This window comes from Cibotium barometz, chromosome 57, assembly GCF_041138505.1.
Source record: "Cibotium barometz isolate CiBa-2024 chromosome 57, ASM4113850v1, whole genome shotgun sequence".
In the NCBI taxonomy this organism is placed as follows: domain Eukaryota; kingdom Viridiplantae; phylum Streptophyta; class Polypodiopsida; order Cyatheales; family Cibotiaceae; genus Cibotium; species Cibotium barometz.
In genome coordinates this window covers 27,675,012-27,700,539 of record NC_141102.1, presented here as the reverse complement: position 1 = coordinate 27,700,539, position 25,528 = coordinate 27,675,012, and the positions used below count along the sequence as shown (strand labels likewise).

General features: G+C 41.6%; 3 protein-coding genes across 3 annotated transcripts; 1 reads left to right on the top strand and 2 right to left on the bottom strand.

Moving 5' to 3' along the window:
• Positions 1-17,487: 17,487 nt before the first annotated feature.
• Positions 17,488-18,960, bottom strand: LOC147606620 (uncharacterized). The gene is made up of 3 exons (XM_086792085.1): positions 18,280-18,960; positions 18,011-18,163; positions 17,488-17,836 (listed from the first exon to the last, which is right to left on the bottom strand). Exons 1-2 carry the CDS (start codon positions 18,871-18,873, stop codon positions 18,146-18,148), a joined length of 612 nt encoding a protein of 203 aa, XP_086648211.1. The 5' UTR covers positions 18,874-18,960; the 3' UTR covers positions 17,488-17,836; positions 18,011-18,145.
• A 1,552-nt stretch (positions 18,961-20,512) lies between these two features.
• Positions 20,513-21,459, bottom strand: LOC147606619 (uncharacterized). The gene is made up of 3 exons (XM_086791686.1): positions 20,980-21,459; positions 20,741-20,887; positions 20,513-20,658 (listed from the first exon to the last, which is right to left on the bottom strand). Exons 1-3 carry the CDS (start codon positions 21,418-21,420, stop codon positions 20,527-20,529), a joined length of 720 nt encoding a protein of 239 aa, XP_086647812.1. The 5' UTR covers positions 21,421-21,459; the 3' UTR covers positions 20,513-20,526.
• Positions 21,460-22,844: 1,385 nt separating this feature from the next.
• LOC147606618 (uncharacterized) lies at positions 22,845-23,882 on the top strand. Its single transcript, XM_086792242.1, has 3 exons — positions 22,845-23,030; positions 23,124-23,482; positions 23,567-23,882. The coding sequence occupies exons 1-3, from the start codon at positions 22,845-22,847 to the stop codon at positions 23,880-23,882; spliced, it is 861 nt and encodes a 286-aa protein (XP_086648368.1).
• Positions 23,883-25,528: the final 1,646 nt, after the last annotated feature.

Sequence of the window (25,528 nt, the reverse complement as noted above, 5' to 3'; positions counted from 1 at the left end):
AAACTGCTTTACCGCTTCCATGCCATCACTTTTTGGTGCCTCCACAGAGGAACAGATTTCCTCTGGTTTGTGAACGAGAACAGGGCTGTGTGAAGAAGGTTTTGAGAATGGCTCAGGATTTTCCGGAGCATTGGGGATTGCCACAGGAAAATGTAGTCAGGTTTCTGGAAAAGATGGAGTTTACAGCCTTGATGAAAGACAGGGCAACCCGGGAGATCCTTTCTCAGATTTTGGCTTATTGCTTGCAGGGTGATGCAAAAACATGGCTACAGATGTTTGTGACTACACACAGGAACATTCATCGACAGGATCCTGAGTACCGTGTAGTCAGAGCTGCATTCTTGGCGCAGTTTGTCCATGTGAAGAGTCCGAATGAAGTGTGGAAAGAGTTGTGTAACATTCAGCAGAAGGATGGTCAGGACGTGGATCAGTATCTGATAGAGTTTGGTAGACTGTGGAGTCTATGGTGTGAGGCTCTGATTCCCGAAGTACCCCCGCAGATGATAAAGAGGGAGCGATTTGTGGCTGGTCTGGAGCCAACAATCCGACTAAAGGTGGAGCTGAAGAGCCTGGATAGCTTTGAGGAGGCTGTCAGAGTTTCTCGTGAGAAGGAGTGGAAGGTGAAGCGTCTGAGGCAGTTGGGAATGCAGGAAGAGCCAAGGAGGTTTGTGAAGATACCAGAGATTGAGAGTGTGCATCCTGGAAGAAAAGCTGCTGATGTTCCTAAACAGGAGGATTCTTTGAAGAGGGAGGTTCATGATGCAGTGGAGCTCATGAAATCTTTAAGCGTGAATTGGATAGAGTCTACAGGAAGAGGACGAGGCATAGGTGTTATGGGAAGGAAGACTGATGCATCATATGGTTCTGGAGGAAATTCAGCAGATATTGGAAGAGGGAAAGGGTATCTGTGTGCTGTGCAATGCCGAAATTGTGGTGAGTGGGGTCATATGAGTCCACAATGTGAGAGACCAGCCAAAGCTAATGGTGGCATATATCAATTGTCTTTGGGAATGAGTGATAAGGTGATGGGCCCTAATATGCAGGTGAAGGATGCAATTCAGCCCCATGTTTGTGAAGCCCATGAGGTCACATTTGCAGAGCAGGATATGGGACAGGTTAGCCTGTTGTTGGGAATGGAGAAGGATGAGATTATTGATGGTGCTGTGGATTGTGAGCAGGTACCAGTACTTCAGCCAGTCAAGGTGGAGTGTGATGATCAAGGTGTTACTAATGAAGATGCTGTGGGTGGAGTATCTCTATGGATGATCCGGGTGATGAGTTGGATATTGCAGCCTGTGAGAGTGTGGATGGTGAGTTGGACAGTGTACTTGATAGTGCACTGGATGATCTGTTGAAGATGGTTTCCTTGGAGAAGATTACTTGCGTGCCGGTTGGACAGTGTACTTGATAGTGCACTGGATGATCTGTTGAAGATGGCTTCCTTGGAGAAGATTACTTGCGTGCCAGTTGTGCAGCAAGAGAAGAGTGATAGTGTGACTGATGGTGGATGCTCCTTTGGTTGATGGTGCGATAGATTTCGCAGGTGTGGATGCTGATCATCAGGTGTGTGTTCCTTGTCATGCCCAGGAGAATGAGTTGGTGGTTGTGAGTGGTGAGAATGCATGTGAGGCTATTGTTGTTGGTCAGGGGGACCAAGATGCTTTGCCTGGGAGCTTGGGGAGCTTAGACTTGGTAGAGATGCCTGTGTAAGATGTGGAGAATCTTGGAGGTTCGCCAATGGTCTTGAAGCTGGAGAAACTGCAGGAAAGCGACAATGATGAGTCTACAGTGCACGAGGTTACTGTGTTTGGTGTTGATGGGCTGAAGGGAAGTGAGTGTATGGTGAACACACCACATGTGGATGCTCAGCATATGGATGAGCGGTTTGGTCATAGTCTGAGTCTGGCAGTTAGTCCAGAGGAAGGGTTGGAAGCCACTGATGTGGGCAGCAGATTGAGCGACCATGAGATGGGGGTTGATGATGAGATGTCTGTTATTTTGGCATATGACTATGAGTGGGAGTCAGATGTGACAGAGGGGAGTAGAGATGAGGAGTGGTTGTCTCCATTACCAGGTTATGTGAGCTGGTCTGGAGGAGGAAGTGCAACAGTGGATGGTGATGAGGCCATGTTTGAAGAGCCAAGGGGGTTGCTGAAAGCAGGTCATGGCAGAGTGTATCAACGGTTGTTTGATGGAGGGGAAGGCTTGAGGGATTGGAAGGTAGATGTACCGAGGTTTTTGTTTGATCCAAGGGGGATAAGTGGTTTCTGATTGTGCAGCTGCTGGACATAAATGTCTCAGCAGAAGAAAGGGGGTTGTTAAATATGTGTGAAGTTTTTGGGGAACCTCAAACTCAACTTGTACATGTGTACATGAGTGATGTTCGTGTTGTGATAAGGTCATGGGAGCACCCATTGACTCAGTGTGGGCGTCATGGATACGGCTGGGAACTCTCTGGGCTTGAGGAGCGTGCAGTTGTGACTGCAGCAAGGCCGACGTGTGGGCTCTCTGGTGTGAGCGGAAGACAGGAGAGGAGACGCGTGTGTTTTTACGTGGCCTGTGGAGCCAGGAGCTGGAGAGCGTTGGCGTGTAGGAGCTGCCTAGTCGAACCTGCAAGTGTTGCAGGTGATCGCAGCTGATAGTAGGGTCGACTGTGTGAGGTTGGCTGAAGGAGCCGACGTGTGGAGCTAGGCACAGGAAGGCGCAGTTGAGTGTGTTGATTTTGCTGGGAGCAGACAGGAAGAGAGGGCCGCTGGTGTGCGAAGGTCACTCGGGTGCTGCAGTAGACAGACGGATCTTGTTTTGTGGGGCTCCCTCTGACGACGTGTGTACAGGCCGCCTATGGGTTGATGGGCGCAGTAGGTTGGCGTAGAGCAAAGTACAAACAAGTAGTGCTAGTGCTGGTTTGAATGGAGGCGGATCATGGTCACTGAGCAAGTGCAGTGGATTGCAGAGAAGCTGCTGGCGTCAAAGGCAATGGGCTGGTGGATAGTGTGAGTGGAGGATCGTCCTTGTGAAGTCTGCAGGTTCATGCAAAGGAGACCGAGAGGCTGATCAACGTCGGAGTGGTTGGGTTCTAGTATTGTGGATGTTGTCACAGAGAAGCAAGGAAGTTCAGAGGTGTGGCTGGGTTTTGTTTGTCCTGGGCTGGTTGTTGGGATGGTGACCAGATGAGATGATGATTGGTTTTATCCTTTGAGGACTGGCAGTGTGCTGGAGGTGTAGGACAGAGTGGACCTCAGCTGAGGTGCAGAGCAAAGAGCGAAGAGATCGGCTGCAGAGAAGCAGGAGCGAAGGGTTTTTGGAGCGACCAGGAGCTGGAGAAGGCTGTTTGCGAGCAGGTGCTTGATGAGGCTGGTGTCTGGGATATCTGGGATATTCGACTCTGTAAAGGTCAAGGTCCTTTCTGAAATATGAGTCTTGTTCATGCTCTTTGGTCTGGTGTTCTGGTGTGTTTGCATGCGTGTGTGGAAGCGTGGCATGCTATAAGGGCGTAAACTGCTTTACCGCTTCCGTGCCATCAACGCCACTAAAAAATAATGTAGCCCTATCAATGAGAATGTTGATTATTGGTTTTCATGCTTGAGATGAGATAAATAAGCCATAATTTGATGTGTACGACACTAACTTAGCCTCCACTTAAGTAGGTTCTTATCGCCTAGTTCTAAAAAAACTGTAAAAAATAAAAATGCAAAATTTGATCATCTTTTATCAAAAACTAATCATAACTATGCTTGCACAAGTAGTCTACACCTATAGTTACAACAAATAATGCACTTACATAGCTTTCCCCTTTGATGAAAATCAAAATTAGGCTCATAATTAGACATTTTATGTATTAAAAACAGGTTGCGCAAAAGGCCATGTATGAGAAGAGGCCCAAAAAGTGGCTCTAAAGTTTTGGAAAATTCAAAACAAAGTAGTATTTACCCTATATAACATGGGTGCACCTCAAGTTTTACATTATTAGCTTGCATATGGAAGGAGAAAAATTCATGCTCCACCTGTATAAAAATGTCATTTCAATATTAGTGAGTCAAAAATTTATCCAATAATTGTCATTTGATGATTCCAAGATTTAGTTTACATCATGGGCTTTCCATCAACCCAAGTTTCATGATCAAACTATGTCCCTTCTAAAAGTTATGTCCAAATTACTACTATTTTGAAAACAGCAAAAATCATGCGTTTTATCAGCAAGAAAATTAAAATATTGCCTTGCAAAAGCTAAGAAAAGTACAATTTAAAAAATCTCAAGGATTTTTTGGGTCTTGAGGAACATCTGTGGATGTTAAGCATTTCAAAACTCTTAATAGATTACCCACAAAAATTCAAGAAAAATGCTAACTTTTCAGGACACTTTAGTGTCCAATTACAGAACTAGTGTGAAATCAGCCTCTAAGGACATAGCCATAAATTATTTGCAAGAAGTGAGCAAGTCTGTCACACCCAATGATGCTCAGTGTTTTGAGTATACATATGTTGATTGGAAATGCAGCCTATCTGGAAGGCTCATGGTTCATACTTTGCTAAAACGAGGGAAGTTTGGCAATATTTTCTAAATAAGGCATGGCGCTATCATTGGCAATCCCAATGCCTAATCCCATGAGACAATTGTTTGAATGGTGGTATAGGAGAATGGAGATAAGGTATGAGGAGAAGATGTTACATTCCATATCTAATGAGTCAAAAAATTATGGTCTATAGAGTGATACATCTAATCAAAAAAGCATACTATGAGAACTCAACAACAAGAGAACACCATGTAAATTGGTTGAGGTCTCTAGAAAGGATTGGTAGTCAATGGGAAGGTAGAGAACAATCTAATGGTGGTAGTCTTTAGTAAATGCAAAACTTTATTGGTGCAACGATTGAATAAAAACTTTAATAATGGTAATGTTAGTAGTCCTATTAAATTGCAATAATGAAACTTTATTTTTTGATATATTTGTGTGTGTGTATACACACACACACACACACACACATGTATGTATATTGTCTCTAGTATTTCTTATCAAACTTGTGAATATAAAGTGTGAAAGATAAAGTCATCTCACTTCACTTCACTCCACTTCACTCTCAAGAAGTAGTATGGCATGCACGAAGAAGTTTGCTCATAAAACCCTAATTAAAGTATAACCACAACCGCCTCCTAATCCTAACAACGAGACGAATAGTGAACGTACATTATTCAAAAATAGTTCTGCTACTCCACCAGCATCAGATTCTTCAAGTGCAAGAGCTTCTATAGGTCTAACTCCAATGGGTCCTCCATGGCCACCTCACAGAAAGCGAAGATGGAGATCAGGCATTGTTTTCCTCTAAGAGATAAGGAAGTATCAAAAGGCAATGTACTTGCATATACCAAAGGCCCCTTTCACAAGGCTAGTCTCGGAAGGGATGTAAGATCTTCAAAAGACATCTACAAGGAGGTACTATGCACAATTTTACAGTAACTTCGTTGATCATTGGTCAGCCCAAGCATTGATGACAATTCCAGCAGCTGAACATTATCTGGTTGATTTATTACAAGATGGGTAATTGGCAGCTATCCATGCCAAGCGTATCACTGTCAAAGATAAGGATTTACGGCTGGTTCATAGGATCCACAATAATAGTGATGCCTTCAATCTCAAGCCTGACATGATGTAAGGACATGTAGGTGCTAGGAGATATTTTAGTGTGAGGAACATTATGCACACTAAATAAAGCTTTGTACTCCTTACTTTTTACAACTTTCTGGTATTTAGTTTGTCCCTCGTACCTTGTATTCAGATTTCAACTAAGTACTTTATTGATGAAGTTTGTACCTTATACTTTAATTATGGCAATTTTAACTTGTCTCATGGACATGATTTTTGGGTGATAGTAATTATTTTTTATATCGAGCCTATGAAGCAATTTGGATAACGCTTAAGTGCAATTAAACTGTGTATAGTACATATGACATTTTAATGATATGATGTCACATATTGGTTTTTTTTTTACTTTGACATAAGAATTTTTGGATATTATCAAAACATGACACACATGACTACTATGATATATTTATACAAAAATCACACTTCCATAGCCAAAATTTTATCTTTCCTTGGGAACATGCATCAAAATATACTGATTGACAAACTCTATCAGAATGATATGAAATTTGATGTGTGCATAGATTTGGACCTAAGGGACACCCCAAAAACATTTTGGGGCTGATTTGAGGCCTATAAGGTAGGCCTCAGATTTGCAAAGGTAGGCCCCCAAATGCTCGCCTTCAGTTGGGGGCCTTACAGGCCTCAGATTAGCTCCAATTTTTTTTGGGGAGTCCCTTAGGCCCACATCTATGTAAAAGCAGGCCTCCAAATGATAACCTTTTTTTGGGGTGTCCCTTAGGCCTAGATATATGTAAAAGCAGGCCTCCAAATGCCATCCTTTGGCGGGGGGCCTTACAAGCCTCAGATCAGCCCCAAATTTGTTTGGTATGTCCCGTAGGTCTTGATCTATGCCACATCCAGTTTCAATCAATTCAGAAAACTTTAAAATTCTCAGTAAACTCAAAGATTTGATAAAATCACTTTTGACTTTCTAAAAATGACTATATTAACAAAAGTTTTCCTCATTTTGTTCATTTCTTATTTATCTTCTTTTTTAATCATGGCTCGCATAAAGCATGTTGAGATATCAAGCTCAACATGAGCTGACACTTATGAGGTGCCTGCATGACCGTTTGGCATTTACATCACTCAGGCGAGTTTGGTAACTAGCACCGATATATCTTCGCCAGAGATTATAGAGCTAGACTACACCGACTAGTCCACACCTACCCACTCCACTTAGTATGTTCACATTATCAACCGCTAGTATATACTCTATAATGTTTGTTAACCACTTTATCTTCTTTGTAGACCTCTTTGGTTGTGTGAAGAAGAAGAATTTTTGGCCTCTCACCTTGTGTGTTCTCTTTTAGGGTTTGTGTGAGTGTGTGTGTGTGCTTGCAAGAGCTCAAACTCTCTTCTCCCCTGCATCTTTTCATGGTATCAGAGCCTGGCTCATAATAAGGGATAAGTGGCAAGCAAGAGAAGCACAAGAAGCGGTACGAGGGTAAGAGCTTCATCTACTCTTCTCCCTTTGTGTTGGCTACTACACCCTTACTAGGAGCTCTTCGGGAGGCACTGCCAAACAAACTCTGATTGAGGAGCTTTCTTCATGCCAGTAGAGCTACATGGAAACTATATCGTCCATTGAACAATTTTTTTTAAATCCAAAAATGTATTTTGGGCACGTCTGGACCTTTGTTTTTCAGTTTTTCACAGGCATTCACGGGTACTGCGGGTAAGTTTCGATTCTCTCTACAGAACTCTATTTTTGAAATTGCAGGAAGGGTGATTGGTTGTGTAGACATTGTGTACTGCAATAAGGTATTAAAGTTACCATTGGGTGTATGTATGAAAATTGAGGTCACTGGTTGTGACAGTTGGGGTTTAATATAGTACCGTTGTGCAAAGAATACAACATTTTGTGTAGGTTAAACAAGAGTGTTGTTTTTGGTAAATTTGTGTTACAGACAAGATATTGAATGATGGAATAAACCAAATTGTTGTAGAGAATATTAACAAGAATAACTTCCATGCTTGGAGGTTTAGATTGATAAATTTCCTGATGGGAAAAGGCTAATGGGACTACATTGAATGTGAACATGAGGAGGCACCAAAGATACCAGAGATTAATCCAACTTTTGCAGATGTAAAAGAATTCAAGGATTGGAATCAAAGAGCAAGGAAAGTCATGTATTGGCTTGTTATTAGTATATAGGACACCATGATTGGGCATATACAGCATGCCAAGTCACGTAAGGAGGCATGGGACACCTTGGTGAAGCTGTATGAAGCTAACACCAATGCACGAAAGATTTAGTTTTGAGGAATGAGCTTCATACTGTTGAGAGTAAAAATATGTCTATGAAAGATTTAGTTGAAGAATGAGCTTCAAAGGCATTGTGGAATCCCTTGCATGAATTGGTGTTTTGTTGATGATATGATAAGGTGGAAGTGTGTCTACGTGGTCTCAGGCCACAATACAAGGTGCTCAAGGACATCTATTCAGACTCGTGGAGAACATTCCCAACTTCCTAGTTTTGGTGTCAATGTTGATCATTGAAGAGAATAATTTGGGTGAAGATCAACAAACTTCTCACAAAACAAAAATAGTTCACAGTCACAAGACTTCTACACAAGTGCAGGTAGAGGACAAGGTAGAGGCCATGGACGTGGCCAAATAGGTGATCAAAATTATGGTCATCACCAGAGCAACAATAGAGGCATGGGGAGTCATAGAGGTCATGGTAATTGGCAAAGGCAACATAATGATACACGAGGCTTTTTTTACTCTGGTAAGCCTAGGAATATGCAGGAAGATTGCTACAAGAAACAGAGTGACATGCAAAATGGAAAAAGCTTCATAAGGCCTTATATGGGCTGAAGCAAGCTCCACGAGCATGGCATGACAAGATTGCTGAGTGTCTTGTTACTATTGGTTTTCATATCGCAGATGCAGATCACTCTTTGTATGTGCGCAAGAGTGATAAGGGTATTGTGATCATCACCATTTATGTAGATGACCATTTATGCAGATGATCTTATTGTTGGGGGTGACAAATTGGATGAGATTGATCATGTGAAAAGTCTTATGAAAAGAAGTTTTAGATGAAGGATTTGGGAGATCTCTGCTACTTTTTGGGAATTGAGGTCATTTGCACACTTGATGGTATTTGGCTGTCACAAAGATAGTATGTATGAGATGGCTGATTGTAGGTCAATCTCGGTGCCATTAGATCAAAATGGCAAGCTTAGTGCGGATGTAGGTTATGTGTTGGAGGATCCCACTATGTACAAGAAGATTGTGGGGAGCTTAATCTATGTCACGATTAGTAGGCCAGATTTGAGTTACACTATTGGCTTAGAGAGCCAATTTATGTAGGTTTCACGTAAACCACATCTTGACATTGTGCGATGCATACTTTGGTATTTGAGGGCCACTATTGATTATGCATTGTTTTATGCAGCAGGTGTACCATTGGAACTATATGGGTACATAGATGTAGATTGGGTAGGAAAGTTGCCGTCTCCATCCAGTTTGTCTTCAGCAGACAACATGCGAAATACATCATTGCTGTTATCAGCCATGGCCACTGACTGAAACTGATGCAAAAGCTGCCTGTAATGAAGCAAAGACTGAACAGAAAACAACTCGTGCTATGTAGCACGGTCCACAATAGAATACGTATGCCTGTTTTGCAGAAAACTGCACTATCGAAATTTCTGCAATACCTGTGCAGAACTTGCAATGCAAAAACGGAGCCCGAAACGACCTTAGAGTATAGGGACCTTAGAGTATAGGGACCTGCAAGCGATCATGAAAGCTCACCTCAATCGGAGAACGTGAGTCGGAGGGTGCTGGCGGCGTAGCCCTGGGAGCCGATGCCTGCTCTGATACCAATTGTTGGAATTAGGGTTGCAGGAAAGCACACAAAGCTTGGAGAAGAAGAAGCAAGAATGCACACAACACACAATGTATTAGATTGTGTCAATGTACAAAAGATAAGTTAGCTCTAGAAGGATGGGCGTATATACAAGCCGGGGGAAAAAACCTCCTAAAGAGGGAAAAAGTGCCCCGGCGGTCCTAAGTGTGTTCACACACATCATTGCCTATATATATATGGCAAACAGCCCCATCCCCAACCACAACGAAGACACCACAAAAATCGAGATGGAGGCCAGATATTGTGGTCTTGCGGGAAATCAGGCACTATTAAAAGATATTGCATAACTTAATTCCTAAGGCAACATTCGCAAGAGTCGTACGTGAAATTCATGAGACTTAAAGTTGAGAGGAAACCGCTTATGTTGGGATCAACAAGCAGATTTCCAAGTGCTATATGAATGGATAGCACAAGAAATGGATGCTTTGCAAGTGGCTGAGGCTTACCTAGTTGATCTATTCAGTGATACCTTGATAGCAGCTATACATAGGAAGAGAATCACCACCACCAAAAAGGACATGTGGCTAGTCTGTTGCTTGCAGAGCTAGAGGGATACTCCTAGAGATGATAGTTGTTTGTAAATATACTAGTCTTTTGTAATTGTATAACTACGTAACCACTAATTTGTAATTTGATGACTTTGATGAATATCAAGACCTTCTCTCTTCTCCTAGTGTTGTGCATTGTTCATTTTCTATCTTGCTGTAAGTTTATTGAAATTATTGTTTTTTAATTGTGTATAATTGATTTTACTGTGTCAACCACAAACTCTCTACCATATCAACTTTAATTTTTCAGTTTACTGAAATTGTTGTTTTTTAATTGTGTATAATTGATTTTACTGTGTCAACCACAAACTCTCTACCATATCAACTTTAATTTTTAAAACACTTAGATATAGAATCAAAAAGTGAAAATTTGATAAAATCAAATGAGAAGACGATGCAAAGATAAAAAAGAAATCTGATTTGTATTACTATAAAGAGTACAAGAAACCCATGATTGTATGACAAAATAGAGGCTATGTTCTCTACCTCTTGCTACTTGGCTCATGAGAAGATGGAGGGGCTTTGATAGCTGGGAGAAAAACTTCCTCCCCTGCAAGCTCCCTTTGGATTGCTAAGGGATCATGTGTCCTTACAATGTGGCCGAATTCCACAAGGGCTTGTAGTGCACCCCTCACTGCTCTGAGCACATAAAATTATACTTGGAGCATCATAGGAGCAAGACTTTCTCCAAGCTAGATGTTGTAGGGATAGTTTTGAAAGCAACAACTTTAGTTAATGCTTTCAACTTCATAAAACTATTTGAGTCAGCCGGGGAGGATGAGATTGTGGAAGATGATGATGTCATCACCATCTCGCCAATAGATTCTTTCAATGCTGAGTCTTGGACTCTTCCTTGTCTTCTGGGTCTGCCACCCTGCCTCAATGATAACTCATCAATGAACAAGACATACTACAAACCAAAAGTGAAAAATATGTCACTACAAGTGCATGCATATGCTAGAATAACGTTCACTCTTCCAACCAAGTCATAAACTAAACTAGCAAGATACTGAACTTGATAATTACCTTTTTGCTAGAGTCCCAAGTAGTCTCCAAACCAACAAAACTCAAAGGTTCAAAAAGATACGATTAAGAACAACATACGAGAAAGGATGCAACCTACAAATTTTTGCCCAAAAAAACAAGAGAATAAGAATTAACTTAAATGAATACCATGATAAATTAACATTAATATCATTGAGCTTCTATTCAAAGGAGAAAACATTTTACCAAACACGAACATACTAGATAGAAACCTAACTGTAATTGTTTTCCTTAAAGTACAGAGAAGAAAGACACCTTCAAGAACTCAATGAGAAACCAACAATATCTCAAAGATCTTATGTTCAAATGAGATAAAAGATCTTATGTTCAACATAGACATATTAGAGATAATGCTTATAATAAATTTTCATGAGAGAGAAAGCAAGGAAGCATGAAATATGATTTTTACCTTTTTGCTAGATTCCTAAGTAGTCTCCAAACCAACAAAACTCAGAGGTTCAAAACCTACAAAGAGCAAAGAGACAAATTTCAATATATTACATTATGAAGATTACCAATAAAACAGAAAATAAAAAACTTACCACTAAAAGATTAACAAAATTTAAATAAAAAGAGAAAGAAAATTGCTTATTACCTTTTCCTTTCCCAAACTTAAAAAACTACAGAGACCATCTGCACAACAAGGATTTTGTATTAGTCTCCATAGCACAAGAACAACATAGAAGATAAGAAGCAACCTATAAATTTTTGCCTAGAAAAACAAGAGAAGAAGGACTAACTTAAATGAATACCATGAGAAATTAGAATTATCTCATTAAGCTTCTATTCAAAGGAGCCAGAACATGAACATACTGAAGAGAAATCTATCTGTAAATTTTTTCCTAAAAGAACAGAGAAGAAAGAATATCTTTAAGAACGCAATGAGAAATCAACAAGATCTCAAAGATATTATCTCCAAATGAGATAAGAGTTTACCATAAGATAGACATATTAGAGAAGATGCTTACAATAATGTTTTATGAGAAGCAAAGCAAGGAAGCGTGAAATATGATAAAATCAAATTCAAATGAGATGAAAAAGGGGGAAATCAAATCTTGAAAAGTGAAAGAGGGAAAGAAATTTGTGATTGAGAAGGAATATTCACTACTCTAACACTATAATATTTTATTGTGAGGACCAGAAGCCACATCCGACATTTCTTTAGTTTTTTAATATTTGGTCCCAATGTTATATTCCACTAACTTGATGATCTTGTAATATTTGGTGGCAGAAGATTCAAAAAGATCCATGCTACATGGATATGGAATCCTAGCTCTCTCATTGGCTAGCCCATTCTTTTTTTAATATTTTCTTAGAGGGCCCTTTTGTCAGTCCATATTTTTCCTAATGTTGTTTCTATGTTATCCTACATACCAAAGGTTCTTCATGAGATACATTCCTCTCCACTTTGGGTCATCTTGGTGTGCAAAAGCTTCTTTTGGAAAGGCATGTGGACGGATGTTAAGAAGTTTGGAATGGCGTGTCCTTCATGTCAAACAAACAAGGATAGCCATCAACAACTATCCAGAGGTGTACTTCATCCTTTACCCATTCCGGATGAGAAGCGGACTCACATATCAATGGATCTCATTACGGGTCTTACCAAGACTAAGCATGGGTGGGATCAAATATTTGTGGTGGTTGATCGGCTTACCTAATCAGCCCATTTTATTTCTCCCAGGTCACATATGGAGCATCCCAAATTGCTAAACAATTCATGGAGAATGTATTCAAGTTGCATGGGTTTCAACTCAACATAGTGTGTGATAGAGACACCACGTTCATGGAAACTTTTTGGAATTCTTTATATGAGAGCATGGAAACACAAATCACTCTATCTACAACCTATCATCCTCAAACGGATGGGAAAATGGAGTGTACTAACAAGTGGCTTGAGGTGTACTTGAGACACTATTGTCATGATATACAAGCTTCATGGGATAAATTGTTGCATCTTGCTAAATTTTGTCATAATTTAAGGTAGCATTTGAGCATTGGGATGTAGCCAAAGATGAATTGGAAAGGATAAGATAGCTTCTTCAACTTTGTAAGGACAACATGAAGAAGGCTCAAGATGTCATGAAGGCTAATGCGGATGAGAATAGACATAATGTGAAGTTTCAAGAGGGTGACTATGTGTTGTTGGTGGCAGAAGCTTCCAAAGAGCTATCACGATACTCTCAAAGTCTCCACCAACCCAAAAATTGCTCATAGATATTATGGGACATATTTGATGCTCAAAAAGGTTGGTGACTTGGCCTAGAAGCTTGATTTTCTCACTTCTACAAGAATCCATAATGTATTTCATGTATCCAATCGTAAGAAATGTTTGGTCCCATACCTCAAGTGATGGAGGAGCTTCCATCAATGGGTGAAGGAGGAGAGATCATGTATGAGCCGGAGAGGATTGTTGGGAGAAGAATAAGAGAACTGAGGAATAGGAGCATTGAAGAATTCCTCATCAAATGGAAGAATTTACCCTCGAATGAGGCTACATGACATTAACTTGCTTATTACGTGCAACAACAAGGTTTATCTATGGAGGGTGTCTTGAACATGTGGCATGATTTTCTTTGGATTTACAAGGATTTCATGAGGAAGTATACAAGTTGATTTTTTTTGGAAAGATTTTATAGAAGTTCATTTAAAGGTTTCTTCTTGTTGCTATTGGACTTCAATGGTCATGATGAGGATTTTATACATTGAGGAGAATGATGGCTACTACATCGATGCATTTGCAACCTATTATGAGCTCATTACCATCCTTTCCATTGATGTATATTAGATGATGTGTCCAAGTATACATAGAGTAGATTTTGACGATAAAATCTTTGGGGAAGGGATGGTTTGTAATAAATTAGAAACTTTAGTTAGGGCATGGGCATGGGCTCAACTATAAAGGGGCTCATGGATCTTCATTTGTACCTTTTTGATAATTTTGATCTTATGGCATTGGAGCCTAGAGCTACCATACATTGGCTTATGGAAGGCTATTTCCATCCTTTGGTGAAAGGCTAAATCACTTAATTATGTGTGCTTCTTACTAATTTTGCATGTTAATCCACATGATGAGTTGTCAGAAATCTTATCTTATGGTTTCTCTAGTTCAAATATACTCAATACTCAATATTAGGTCCAATCTTCCCCGACACAAGAGTGAGCCCATGTTTCCTCTTGGTGTACTTAAATATATTTCATGAGTATCCTTTGGGGCTTAAAAATAGTATACTTTTACAAAAACGTCAACTTCCTTAAATATGGTATTCTTCAAAAGTTTCTTGCTTCAAAAATAGCTTTCTTGAGCGTGCAACCTAGGCTTACTTTTAAAAATAGGTATGAGACTTCAACCTTATAAAAGTGCATATATGTATTGAAAATTAAAATATGCACTAGGGAGCTTTCACATGTCCCGATTAACATTTATACATTGTCGATAAATATGAATAATGTCGAAATAAACTAATGGCGCTTGCTGTTACAAAATTAAATATTATTTGTTTATAGTTAAAATTTGTTACCTCAAAGTATATTTCCTGATCATCATCACCAGCTCTTTGATTGACAACTTCCCAATCTCTCAGAAATATGATACGAGCAAATGGAGGGACCTAACTCTATCTCGCAGTAGGGGAAACATAATCTATTCCCCCAATTGAGCGACACTCAATGTGCGTGATGATCGAGGATGGAACAAGTCCACGCTTGGTTCATGGAAGGCAATGCCTCTGTCCTCTCTCCTTCATGAGGCACAGGCCATTGGCTCGTTCCCCTAAAACATAACTTGTTCACGCCCTATTCTTACCATCGATTGTAAAATAAATGTATTGGAAAGTTACCTAACTCCTCGGGTCCACCCATCCATAGGATGGCACCATCGGGCCATTCATCCACCCACTCACCCATTCTTTTTTGTTATCTAATTAGGTCCTACCACACTATGAAACATATAAAATTAAAGATGCTTCAGAATGTTCGTTAAAGTAGCCTTTGAAAACAATAATATTTGCATCAAACATTTCTTACACCGAAATGTTCACAAAAGAAACCTTGAAACCGGGTCAACAGCCAAATCGAGGCTTCCATAGACATATCTAGATGATCTAGAATTCGATCTTCCAATCTAAACAAGTTGGGCATACCTCAGGGACCATACTCCCTCAACATCTAGACTAGTCGACGAGGGCCAAGTTGGCCTATCACCCCCTTAGGTCCTACCACTTGATCTAGAATTCGATCTTCCAATCTAAACAAGTTGGGCATACCTCATGGACCATACTCCCTCAGAATCTAGACTAGTTGACGAGGGCCAAGTTGGTCTATCACCCCCTTAGGTCCTACCACTTGTACCAAACCCTCCCGCTCCTCAGAGAAGATGTCTACTCATGAGATGGGCTAATTCATCGCACTAGCCTCGGCCCATAGACCTAGGTAAGCATCATTATCACATATCCACCCTTGCAGGGTGGAAATCCAATTCCCAATGGCATAGGAGGGGATTACCTTGGGCTGATTCCCGGGCTTACTACTACCTTCGCCTCCTATACTGACTATGCAAGCAAGAGCGGAGTTAGCTAAGTAGGGGATAAGATGTACCCAACAAACATATCCATTGAAATTAGGAAAATATTATATTCTTTTCAATAATTTATTGAGCAATAAGAAAACATTGGACACAACGATGATCTTCTTAGCTACAATCCTTGTCAATAAGAAAAAAACGAACCATAACGTATTCTAGAGTAAGATTACTTATCCGTCGTTTGGATGTCCGAAATGCAAAAGCCGTCAGATTTCAAAACTTTACAGGTCAACTTAGGCCACTTCGGTTACTCATTTCAGCTCGAAAAAAGCCCTACCCGACGTATTTTCGTGCTTAAGATTTCAAATTTGAATTTCGTTTTCTCATTTCCTGAGTCAAGAGTGCTTAATTTACAATTGCCTCAAAATAACAGCTTCCCAGGGATTCAAAATAACAACTAAATGCAACCATAGTGAACTAGCTGAATTATATTTACAAAGGATATGCTATAAGAATATGGCACAACGGAAACAGATAGCAAGACAAAGCACAATAGACAATGCAATAGATACACAATGGAGAGAATTTAAAATTCTAATCATACCAAAGAGGTACAAGTGATAGTGATGTCCACCTGTGCACTCTCAAGTAGAGCTTAGATGGCAATCTAGATAGACTCTAGATGAAGTATGTATGAAAAGGGTGGATACTCAGAAGCATTGGATGCCTTAGCTCATGGCAACCGTGTCCATATATATTACTGTAGGAGCGATGTGGTAGACGCGTATACAACGAGGGCGGTTACAGTGTATCGACACGATCACTGCCCGTATATCAAGAACGCGGCTCACCGACCACTAACCACCACCCACTAATGATGGACTTGGTATTCGAGGGAATATTCCTCATATCATCGCCTTGGGATCTTCCACCCTTGAACCTCCGCCAGGGGGGTAGCCGGAGTGATGCCCCGGACCCTAGCAAATGCTCGTATCCCTGGCCATCTCCTAACCATCATCAATGGTCACAATAATGAACCCACTAACGTCTAAGCCGGGGTTCCCACTAAAGACATATGCACCATGGCTACTCCTCACAACAATGGGGGCCTAACAAATGTGCATTATACATCAAAGTGAGATACATGGTGAGAGGTGGGCATTGAGTGTATACTAACATATGCCATATTGTGCTAAAAGTGCTATATTTACAATGGGTACATTACAGTAGATAACAGAGGATTCAATGGGTCTATGGGGTCTTCTGATAATGATACTCAGATGTTGGGACATACTTCTAAAGGGCCTAACCTTTATTATGATTTAATACATAGATACAACTCAAAGAGCTATAACAAGAAGGAGCTGGTTCTGCACAATTTATCCTAAGAGAGCCTTGTTTTCTGTCATCAAAGAATTGAGTTTTTAGTTGGGTTAACTTTCTTACTAGTCACAGCTTGTATATTTGAGAGGTTGAACGACTGGGAGTTTCTGTTGTACTCAGTTTTATTTCTCTAAATAATATATATGAATATTTCTCCCAAAAATTCTCTTTCAAGTATAGGTGAAAAACCTTGGCTGGAGCAAAATTTTGTTTATTTTACAAAATCTAGAGGTTTTATTACTAAAACCTTTTAAGAATGGTCAATTTTTAAACGTTCCATCTTAAAATTTGAAGGTTTTTTTTAAAAAAAAGGGATTGCTGAGGGTCAATTACACCGGGCTGAACTTGTGTCCATTTTGGTAAGGTTATCTACACACGTTAGGTAATGATTAGAGCACGATCTACAGTCTTATCGTAAATAATTACCCACTACCAGTCACCTTGAACAATTTAAACCTCGCGCTTGATAAAAGAACGATTGAAATTTTCATTTAGCAAGCAAAGTTTAAATAGTATGCCTAAGCGCTTACACCAGCAGGGCTTACTAGCGCTTAAAGAGCATACAAGGCAGGGCTTACTAGCGCTTACAGAGCATACAAGGTATATAGATTTGGCTGCTATTTCCATGGCTTCAAAATGCTGTAGAAAATGGTGGGCAAGTGTTATCTTAATCCACACAGACTAATGGGCTTTCGATCACAGTGTTAGTGGTTGTGCTTGCCGATGTAAGTCATCACCACATAGCCTTCCATCTCAGACGAGCTTTCAGTTTGCTTTTTGACGGGGCAGCCCGTTTGAGCACATCGGTAGTAGCTCCTGTAATTAAGACACGCGAAGATTAGACCTGTAATTAAGACACGCGAAGATTAGATAAGAATTATAAAGTGATGAGTTGAAAATTAATTTGGGCATTTCATTTTAAAAAAAAAGATGATTCGATGAGCATTACATGACGTAATAAGGGTCGGTAATGTTTTGTGGAAACCTTACCGAGGGAACCTTCTGCCCTTGATGTTTTTCTGGCCATATTTGCGCCACACGTAGCCGTCGTGAAGGGCAGGAGTGCCGGCGCATTCCACTAATTAAAAGGCCACTACGTCCTCTGTGTTTTCAAGCTCGTGAATATTAAGGTTTGCGGTGGTCCTGCACAATACATTCGATAAGCAATTGGATTAATCAATTGATATAGGGTGTGCATTACACTAATTTGTGCTTTGCTTGATTAATTGATTGCAATTATCTAGTTGGGGGATACGTACCCGGCTGCAACCGTCCAAGTCCACGTGGGGTGGGCTGGCTGCCATTGCAGAGGAGGATAATTCAAAGTAGCGAGATGCTTCCAGGTACAAGTTCTCCGTCGTCGGAATAGTTGCGAGCCTGCCGGAATGAGTTGTCGGAGTACAGTTGCAGCTGAAGAAACCATTTCCCGACGAGGACATTGATGTGCAAATGGATGTGGATGATGTTGGGTCCTCCTTGCTGAGAGAAGACTCCTCACAGGGATACAATTCATGAGTTGCAACATCCAGCCATTTATCGCACATGTAAAGTGATGCCATCATTTCTTCATCGTGGGCAAATGAGCTGGTTTCATCAACTGGAGGACTCCATAAACAATCCGGCATGATTACCGACTCTCGACTGGCCATAATTAGGGCTTCCAAGTCGCTGCAATCCATAACAATGTCCTCAAAATTGATGGATTGTTGGCCATCATCAAAGCAAAAAGCTGGGAGTGTGGCCGAGGAATGCTCTTCAAAGGAGAAGCAGCTGCTACTAGTGCAAGGAGAGATGAGGTCAGGCAAATATGAAGAGGTAGGGTTCATTACATGGCAGGAAGAGGAATGCATCATCTTACTTTAGGAAAAGATTACGAGAAGATTGTGCAATGGATAATAAGAAGTCTGCTGCACACTGCGAATGCGAGAGAGCTGATGAGGAGACACCAGCTGCTGCTGGTCGTGGTGATTATAAATCTCATTGAGTTTCTTCTTTATCGGATTTTCGGGGGGAAATCTCGCTGTGGCTTCGTGGGGCTTGCAAGGAAGGGAAGGCGCCCATGAAGCAGCCTTTTGAAGCTCGTGGACGAAATTTGAGGATGGAACTTGGGTGACGGAACCAGGAAGCTTCCCTCACCCCACACACACTCACTTCCCTCTCACACACCCTCTTTCCTTTCCTCCCCTCTCTCTCTCTCACTCTCTCTCTCTCTATCTCTCCCACACAGACACGCATTGTTGTTTTAGAGCGTATTGTATCTAGTTAGTAATGCACAACTTTGCATGTGTAGCTGTCGCAACCAACTAAGCAAGCTCTCAACTTGGACACATGACTAAAAAATCAAACACCTTATCAAGTGGGACAATTTAGCTGTTGATAGCAAGAGATGGTAAGTATACTGGTTATGTCTCTTCCTTTCTCACTCTTTCTTAATCTCGAGTCAAAACATCTTCCGCATAAGTATTTCTTATCATCGCGGATGTTGAAAAATTTGCAAAAGGCTTTTTCTCTCAATGTCAAAACACATGTTTTTCATGGATATTTTGTTGACATACCATTGGATGTTTAAGAAATTGGCAATACATTTGTTGTTGATCAAAACACCACAATAACCAATCATGTGTTGTATCTTGCTCCCTTCTGCTTGCATGTACATTAGCGTTGCATTGTTGCCACCTTAGAGTATATGGCTTTAGCAACCACTACAAGGGATTGGGCTCATACCCGCGCTCTTAGCCGCTAAAAATGACTTGTGAAAAAAAGTAGCGGGCCCGTGTATCAGCGCGTGTATAATCGCGGCCAGAGACATGCGTGTAAAACCGCGTGTACAGTACCTCTCAGACGCGCGTCTACACGGGTATATACCCGCGTTATTGTATACAGACGCGTTAATACACGCACCTATACACGCTTCTTATTACATTAGACGCGCTTATACACGGGTGTATAGCCGCATTCTGCTCAGTTCATGTTCCAGACGCGTTTTTACTTGCGTCCATACACGCGTTTTTTTAATGTAGCTGCGTTGATACACGCGTGACTGCCAGTTTATACGCGTTAATACACGCGTAATTTTCAGGATATCCGCGTAGATACACGCGAGTTTTAGCAGTGTTGACGCGTTTATACACGCGAACAGAGAGCAAAAAAAAAATCCAAAGAGTGCTATTTGGTGCCTGAATACTGTTCCAGCATTCCAGCACCCAATAGCACTCTCTGGTTTAGGGTTTTTGGTGCATTAGACCATCCCATTAGACCATCCACGAAGAACATATGCACGAGGGAGATTAAGACAAGAACGACATGAATGCATACTGCATTGTCATTACACGATTCAAGACAGCCATGAATGTAATACTATCGATCAATCAATTCAATATTACTATCAAAATTTCATACATGTATACAAGGGAGTCCATATCTCGAAGTAGCCCATGGCTTGAGTTTACAAAAAAATATATACAATCACATCCTAAATATGGAATGTGATACTACAAGTCTGAGTACTACTCAGACCCAGATGATGACTCGGTGCTCCCCCCATGCTCAGATGAGCTCGCATCGGTCGGAATGTCCGAGGAGTAGTGCTCACGTCCACCCTCTGCAGCGGCGGCCGGTGGATCATCAGCAGCTTGTGCCTGTTCAAGTAATATATAGTATATAAGTATATATATATGCAATTCAATAAACCAAAGCCATTCGTTACGAATTTTCAAGTACCTGTCGACCGTATGGTCTCATGGCCAACTCAAACTGCGCGTCCGTAATACGTCCCTCGGCTCTGAAGATGGCCCACGTATCACGTCTGCTATGCCGGCGAGCATACGCAGTATCGTGGGTTGTGGGCTTCCTCCCCGTAACCCGTCGCTGTATCATAATCAACACAATTTGTAAGATTAAAACAATTCATAGAATCAATGAATTAAGTAAACAATCAAATAAAGTGGCAGGATACTTACGAACTCTGCCTCCCATGACTCGACGCCGCCAGATCCGAAATGCGAAGATCCAACGGTCTCCATCTGGATCCGTCGTGCCTCCACATGCTGCCTGCTCTTCACGCCACCCTCTGCTCGTTTCTTTGCCTCCTTCCACTCGCGTTTGTGCGCAGTGGCAGGTTTCTCGGCAGGATAGCCACCCGCAGCTACATTTAGCCGGTCATCGTACGCGAGTTTTTTAAGGTGAGATCTTTTATTACTTAAGATCTCCCTTATTCGCGTCCTTCCCCATACATCCGAGAATGTAGCATGTGGGGGATTGGGGTACCGACTATGTACAGCCTCTATCACCTCCCCAACTAATCTGCTATTTTGATCTTTAAATTTAATAAAACAATTTCTATATGAGTTTGATACTACCCCACGCATGTATTCCATTACCTCCCTCCCCCTCGCATCCATCACTATCCCGCCCCTATCCGTCACATCATAGCAAACCACTCTCTCCATCTCTCTCATCTCCTCCTCTTTCGAACTGTCTCCTCTAACTCTTCTCCCTCTATCTCCTCTCTCACCCCGTGCCCTACTACCTCCCCCACCTCCCCCACCTCCCCCACCAAAGCACCCGCCGCATCCTCCCCCACTCCCACTCTTCCTACTGCTGCGGGTGGAGTCACGACTGGGGGATTGTCTACGTGACGGTGGCTGTGAGCCCTGACGTGACGGTGGCTCTGAGGGAGCACGTGATGGTGGCTGTGAGGGTGTACGTGAGTGTGTCTGGGACGAGGTATGTCTCCTCGGTGGACGTGGAAGAGGAGAAGCTGCATGCCGTCTCGTCGGACTCGGAGGAATAGACGGCACTGGAGTGCCCTGGATACTCGCGATAGGGGTATAGACACCAGGCAGGGAAGGAGGGGGATGGGCATACATATACTCTGTAAGCTCAACCGGACCAGGTTGGCGCCCAAAGTGATTCATCATCTCCATCAACCAATTGCTGTACGCAAATGGATCGGATGAAGAACCTGGAATATCCATAAAGAACCTGCAACAAACATCATCATGTACATCATGGGCTGTCTCTTTACTCACACATTGTCATTACACAAGTCAATTGCCTGCAAACCCTAAACCCTAAACGCCGCAATTTTCTGTCTGCAGAAACGCGTGTATACACCCGTCAAAAAACGCGTGTATACACCCGGCCAAAAACGCGTGTATATGCGCGTGAAAAAACTCTGCAGACAGGTTACACGCGCTTATACACGCGTTCGTACACGCGAACTGCGAAAAAATTTTCTCGAAAAGCCCGACCCCCCGACAAAGACAGAATGTCCTGATAAAAGGACCAGCCATTGTCGCCCCTGTCAGGATGCAGCAACCCAATCGTGTGCAAGAAGACAAACCCAAAGAGCAAAGAGCAAAGTAAACAAATCTGACAAAAAGAGACAAGGCACAGGACAAAGTGACTCACCTCTGGAAAAGTGAGTCCTCTCTGCTCCTTCTCTGCTCCCTCCTTCTCCCGTGTGTGTGCTCCTTTCTCTGCTCCCTCCTTGCTGTTGGAAGAGGCGAAAACAGGCGAAAACGCATGCACTGTTGATTTCTAAGTTCAAAATCTATATTTGGGGAAGGCGGGCTATTTTTAGTTTAAATATGCCGCCGCGTTTATGTTCGCGTTTATGAAGGCGGGTATATTCGCGTGTATATGCTTTTAGCTGCGTTGATACACGCGTTTTGCAGAAAATAACTGCGTGAATACACGCGTTTTTTAGGAATTAGCCGCGCCAATACACGCGAGTTTTAGGAGATAGCCGCGTGAATAGACGCGATTTTGTGCTTTCATTAAAAATATATAGTGAGTTTGTGTTTTCTGGTTTGTACACAGGATGTCATCAACCTCTTCAAGCAGTTCTGGAGAAGATGAGACAATGCGTCATCGTAATCGCGATGTGTGGTTGGGACAACGGATCAAATGTATGTGTAATCGATGTCAAGGATGCATTGTACGAGCACGTCGAATTACCTTGAATCACATCTCCATGTATGGAGAATGGAATCAAACAGGTTTAGAGGTGAGTAGATGTAAATTAATGGTATTCAAATGACTCATGGTATCCAAATTAAATTAATAGAGTTGTAACATATAATTTGATAAATTGAAGCAGGATGCAGTACCACACCCTAACATGGTACCCTACGCGCGACGAGAGCACGTAAAGCGTCGACGAGATGATGCTGGAGCTTCGGGATCTATTGTCAGAGATGAGTGGGAAAGGGACGACAATAGCCCTGCACCCCACGAAGTTGTGGAAGAGGAGGTGCTTGATGATATGGTGCGGAATCTTTTTAAGGATGATCCCAAAGGTATGGACGACGATGATATGGAACAAGAGCATCTTTATAAAGCTTCATCGACACCGGTGTTTGAAGGGTGCACATTCTCAGTTTTACGTGCTTCACTTGAACTACTTAATATACAAACAGTTTATGGATGGAGCAATGCAAGTCTTGACGCATTGTTGAAGTAAGCATTCTAACTTATAAATTTGAATTAGTGGTTTAAGGTTTAGGATTTAAGACTAATTATAATTGATGATATTGGATGCAGGCTATTGTCAAACATGCTTCCAAAGGAAAATAGACTACCCACCTCAAGAGACATAGCGAGGCGATATGTGACATCTCTTGGAGGACTGGATTATGATAAAATACATGCATGCGTCAATGATTGCATTCTCTTTCGTGGGACGCATAAGGAGGCTCTGACATGTCCCACTTGTGGTGAAGCAAGGTACAGAACAGATATGAAGAGTTTTGATGTACCTCGTAAAGTCTTGCGACACTTTCCTATAATTCCTCGCATCAAACACATGTTCAAGTGCAAATCCATAGCAGAGCTCATGTCATGGCATTCCTCACATTGATCGGATGATGGCATGTGGAGAATTCCCGCAGACACTCCTGCTTGGAAGCATATTGAAGATGAGTGGCCCAGCTTTAAAACAGAGCCCAGAAACTTGAGACTTGGCCTGGGTATGGATGGAGTGAATCCATTTGGTTTCAAAAGCACCGCATACAGCGTGTGGCCAGTTGTGCTGGTGAATTACAACCTTCCACCATCAATGGCGATCAAGAAGGGACATCTTATGTTATCCCTTCTAATTCCAGGGAAACATAAAGTCAAGCATATGGATGTTTATCTTGAACCACTGATTGATGAGTTGGAGGAACTATGGAGAGGTGTTGCGGTGGTGGACATTAGTAGGCCTCCCTCCTCTCGACACTTCGACTTAAAAGCAGTGTTGATGTGGACAATGCATGACTTTCCAGGATACAGCGATTGTTCTGGTAAGAATTCTAATTACCTCCCTACTCTATTACTATTGGCTATATATATTAATTAGACGGTTTGACTTTATTATTCTAACTTTTATTTATATTTTAACAGGTTTGAAAACATCGGGTAAACATGCATGTCCTGTTTGTGGCCCCTCGTTAGTACATGAGTATGCTGATGGTTTGTGTAAGACTATATTCGATAATCATCATCGATTTCTCCCCTCAGATCATCCTAAATATGTTGCTAGTAAGAGTAACATTCCTCCACAAACACTTCGTGCAAAAGATTGGAAGCGTATTTGGGAGTCTACAACTATTCTTCCTCCAGATGGCATGAACAGGTATAGTGATGTTTTTTCAATCTTGTTTTGTGTAGTCTCTAATTGGATTAAAGGTCACATAGAGCAATCCCTTGTGCAGGTACTCCATTTTTTTCCGGCTGCCATATTGGACCCATCTTAAGATCAACCATCTTCTTGATCCCATGCACATCTTCAAGAATGTGGGATCTGGTATTTGGGAACATATTACTGGTAAACGAGACAATGTTAGCGTATGTGAGGACTTGCGGGTCGCAGGACGTATGCGTCAAGCTTGGCCACGAGAGGTGGGTGGGCACGTTCGTCTTCCGCCTGCACCATGGATTATATCAAAGAAAGAGGAGAAGCAGGTAAAGCAGGCCATCACCACTTTGCGTACTCCCACTGGATGCATGAGATCATTGAAGGGAGCCTTTACAACCACTAAGAAAAGAGGCGTTGAGCAACTATATGGGTTGAAGTCCCACGATTGGCACAAGATGCTTCAAGTAAGTGTTTTCCAAGTCTTGTACGTACGTTGAAATTAAATTTTGTAATGCCATAAACCATAAATGTGCTCTTATGTGCGCAATTCATACTACCTACTAGCATCGACCATTGTGTGAATAAGAGTTTGAAAAAATGTATTTATAAGATGGGCGAGCTTGTGAGGTATGTAAAACCCATGCTCAGATCACCCTTCATTATACCTTGCAAAATGAACGTGCATGAGGTATAACGTACTATTTATTTATTTTTCAGATATGTTAGTTCCAAAGCAATTGATCCAGCCACGTTGGATGATGCGCGTGTTATGGCAGTGGAGGTGGTTTGTTTGGTAGAGGAGACTTTTCCGCGAACCATTCTCACAAGTCAACTACATCTCATTGTGCATTTAGTGGACGAAATTGCTTTATGTGGTACTGTGCATG

Bases quoted from the DNA above. Each gene is read 5' to 3' on its own strand.
- LOC147606620 (XM_086792085.1), bottom strand. From the start codon at position 18,873: ATGATGCATTCCTCTTCCTGCCATGTAATGAACCCTACCTCTTCATAT.
- LOC147606619 (XM_086791686.1), bottom strand. From the start codon at position 21,420: ATGGATGCGAGGGGGAGGGAGGTAATGGAATACATGCGTGGGGTAGTA. The intron at 20,888-20,979 runs GTAAGTATCCTG...ATTATGATACAG, and splicing joins AGTCATGGGAGGCAGAGTTC to CGACGGGTTACGGGGAGGAA. The intron at 20,659-20,740 runs GTACTTGAAAAT...TTACTTGAACAG, and splicing joins TGAGACCATACGGTCGACAG to GCACAAGCTGCTGATGATCC.
- LOC147606618 (XM_086792242.1), top strand. From the start codon at position 22,845: ATGTCATCAACCTCTTCAAGCAGTTCTGGAGAAGATGAGACAATGCGT. The intron at 23,031-23,123 runs GTGAGTAGATGT...AAATTGAAGCAG, and splicing joins GGAATCAAACAGGTTTAGAG to GATGCAGTACCACACCCTAA. The intron at 23,483-23,566 runs GTAAGCATTCTA...TATTGGATGCAG, and splicing joins AGTCTTGACGCATTGTTGAA to GCTATTGTCAAACATGCTTC.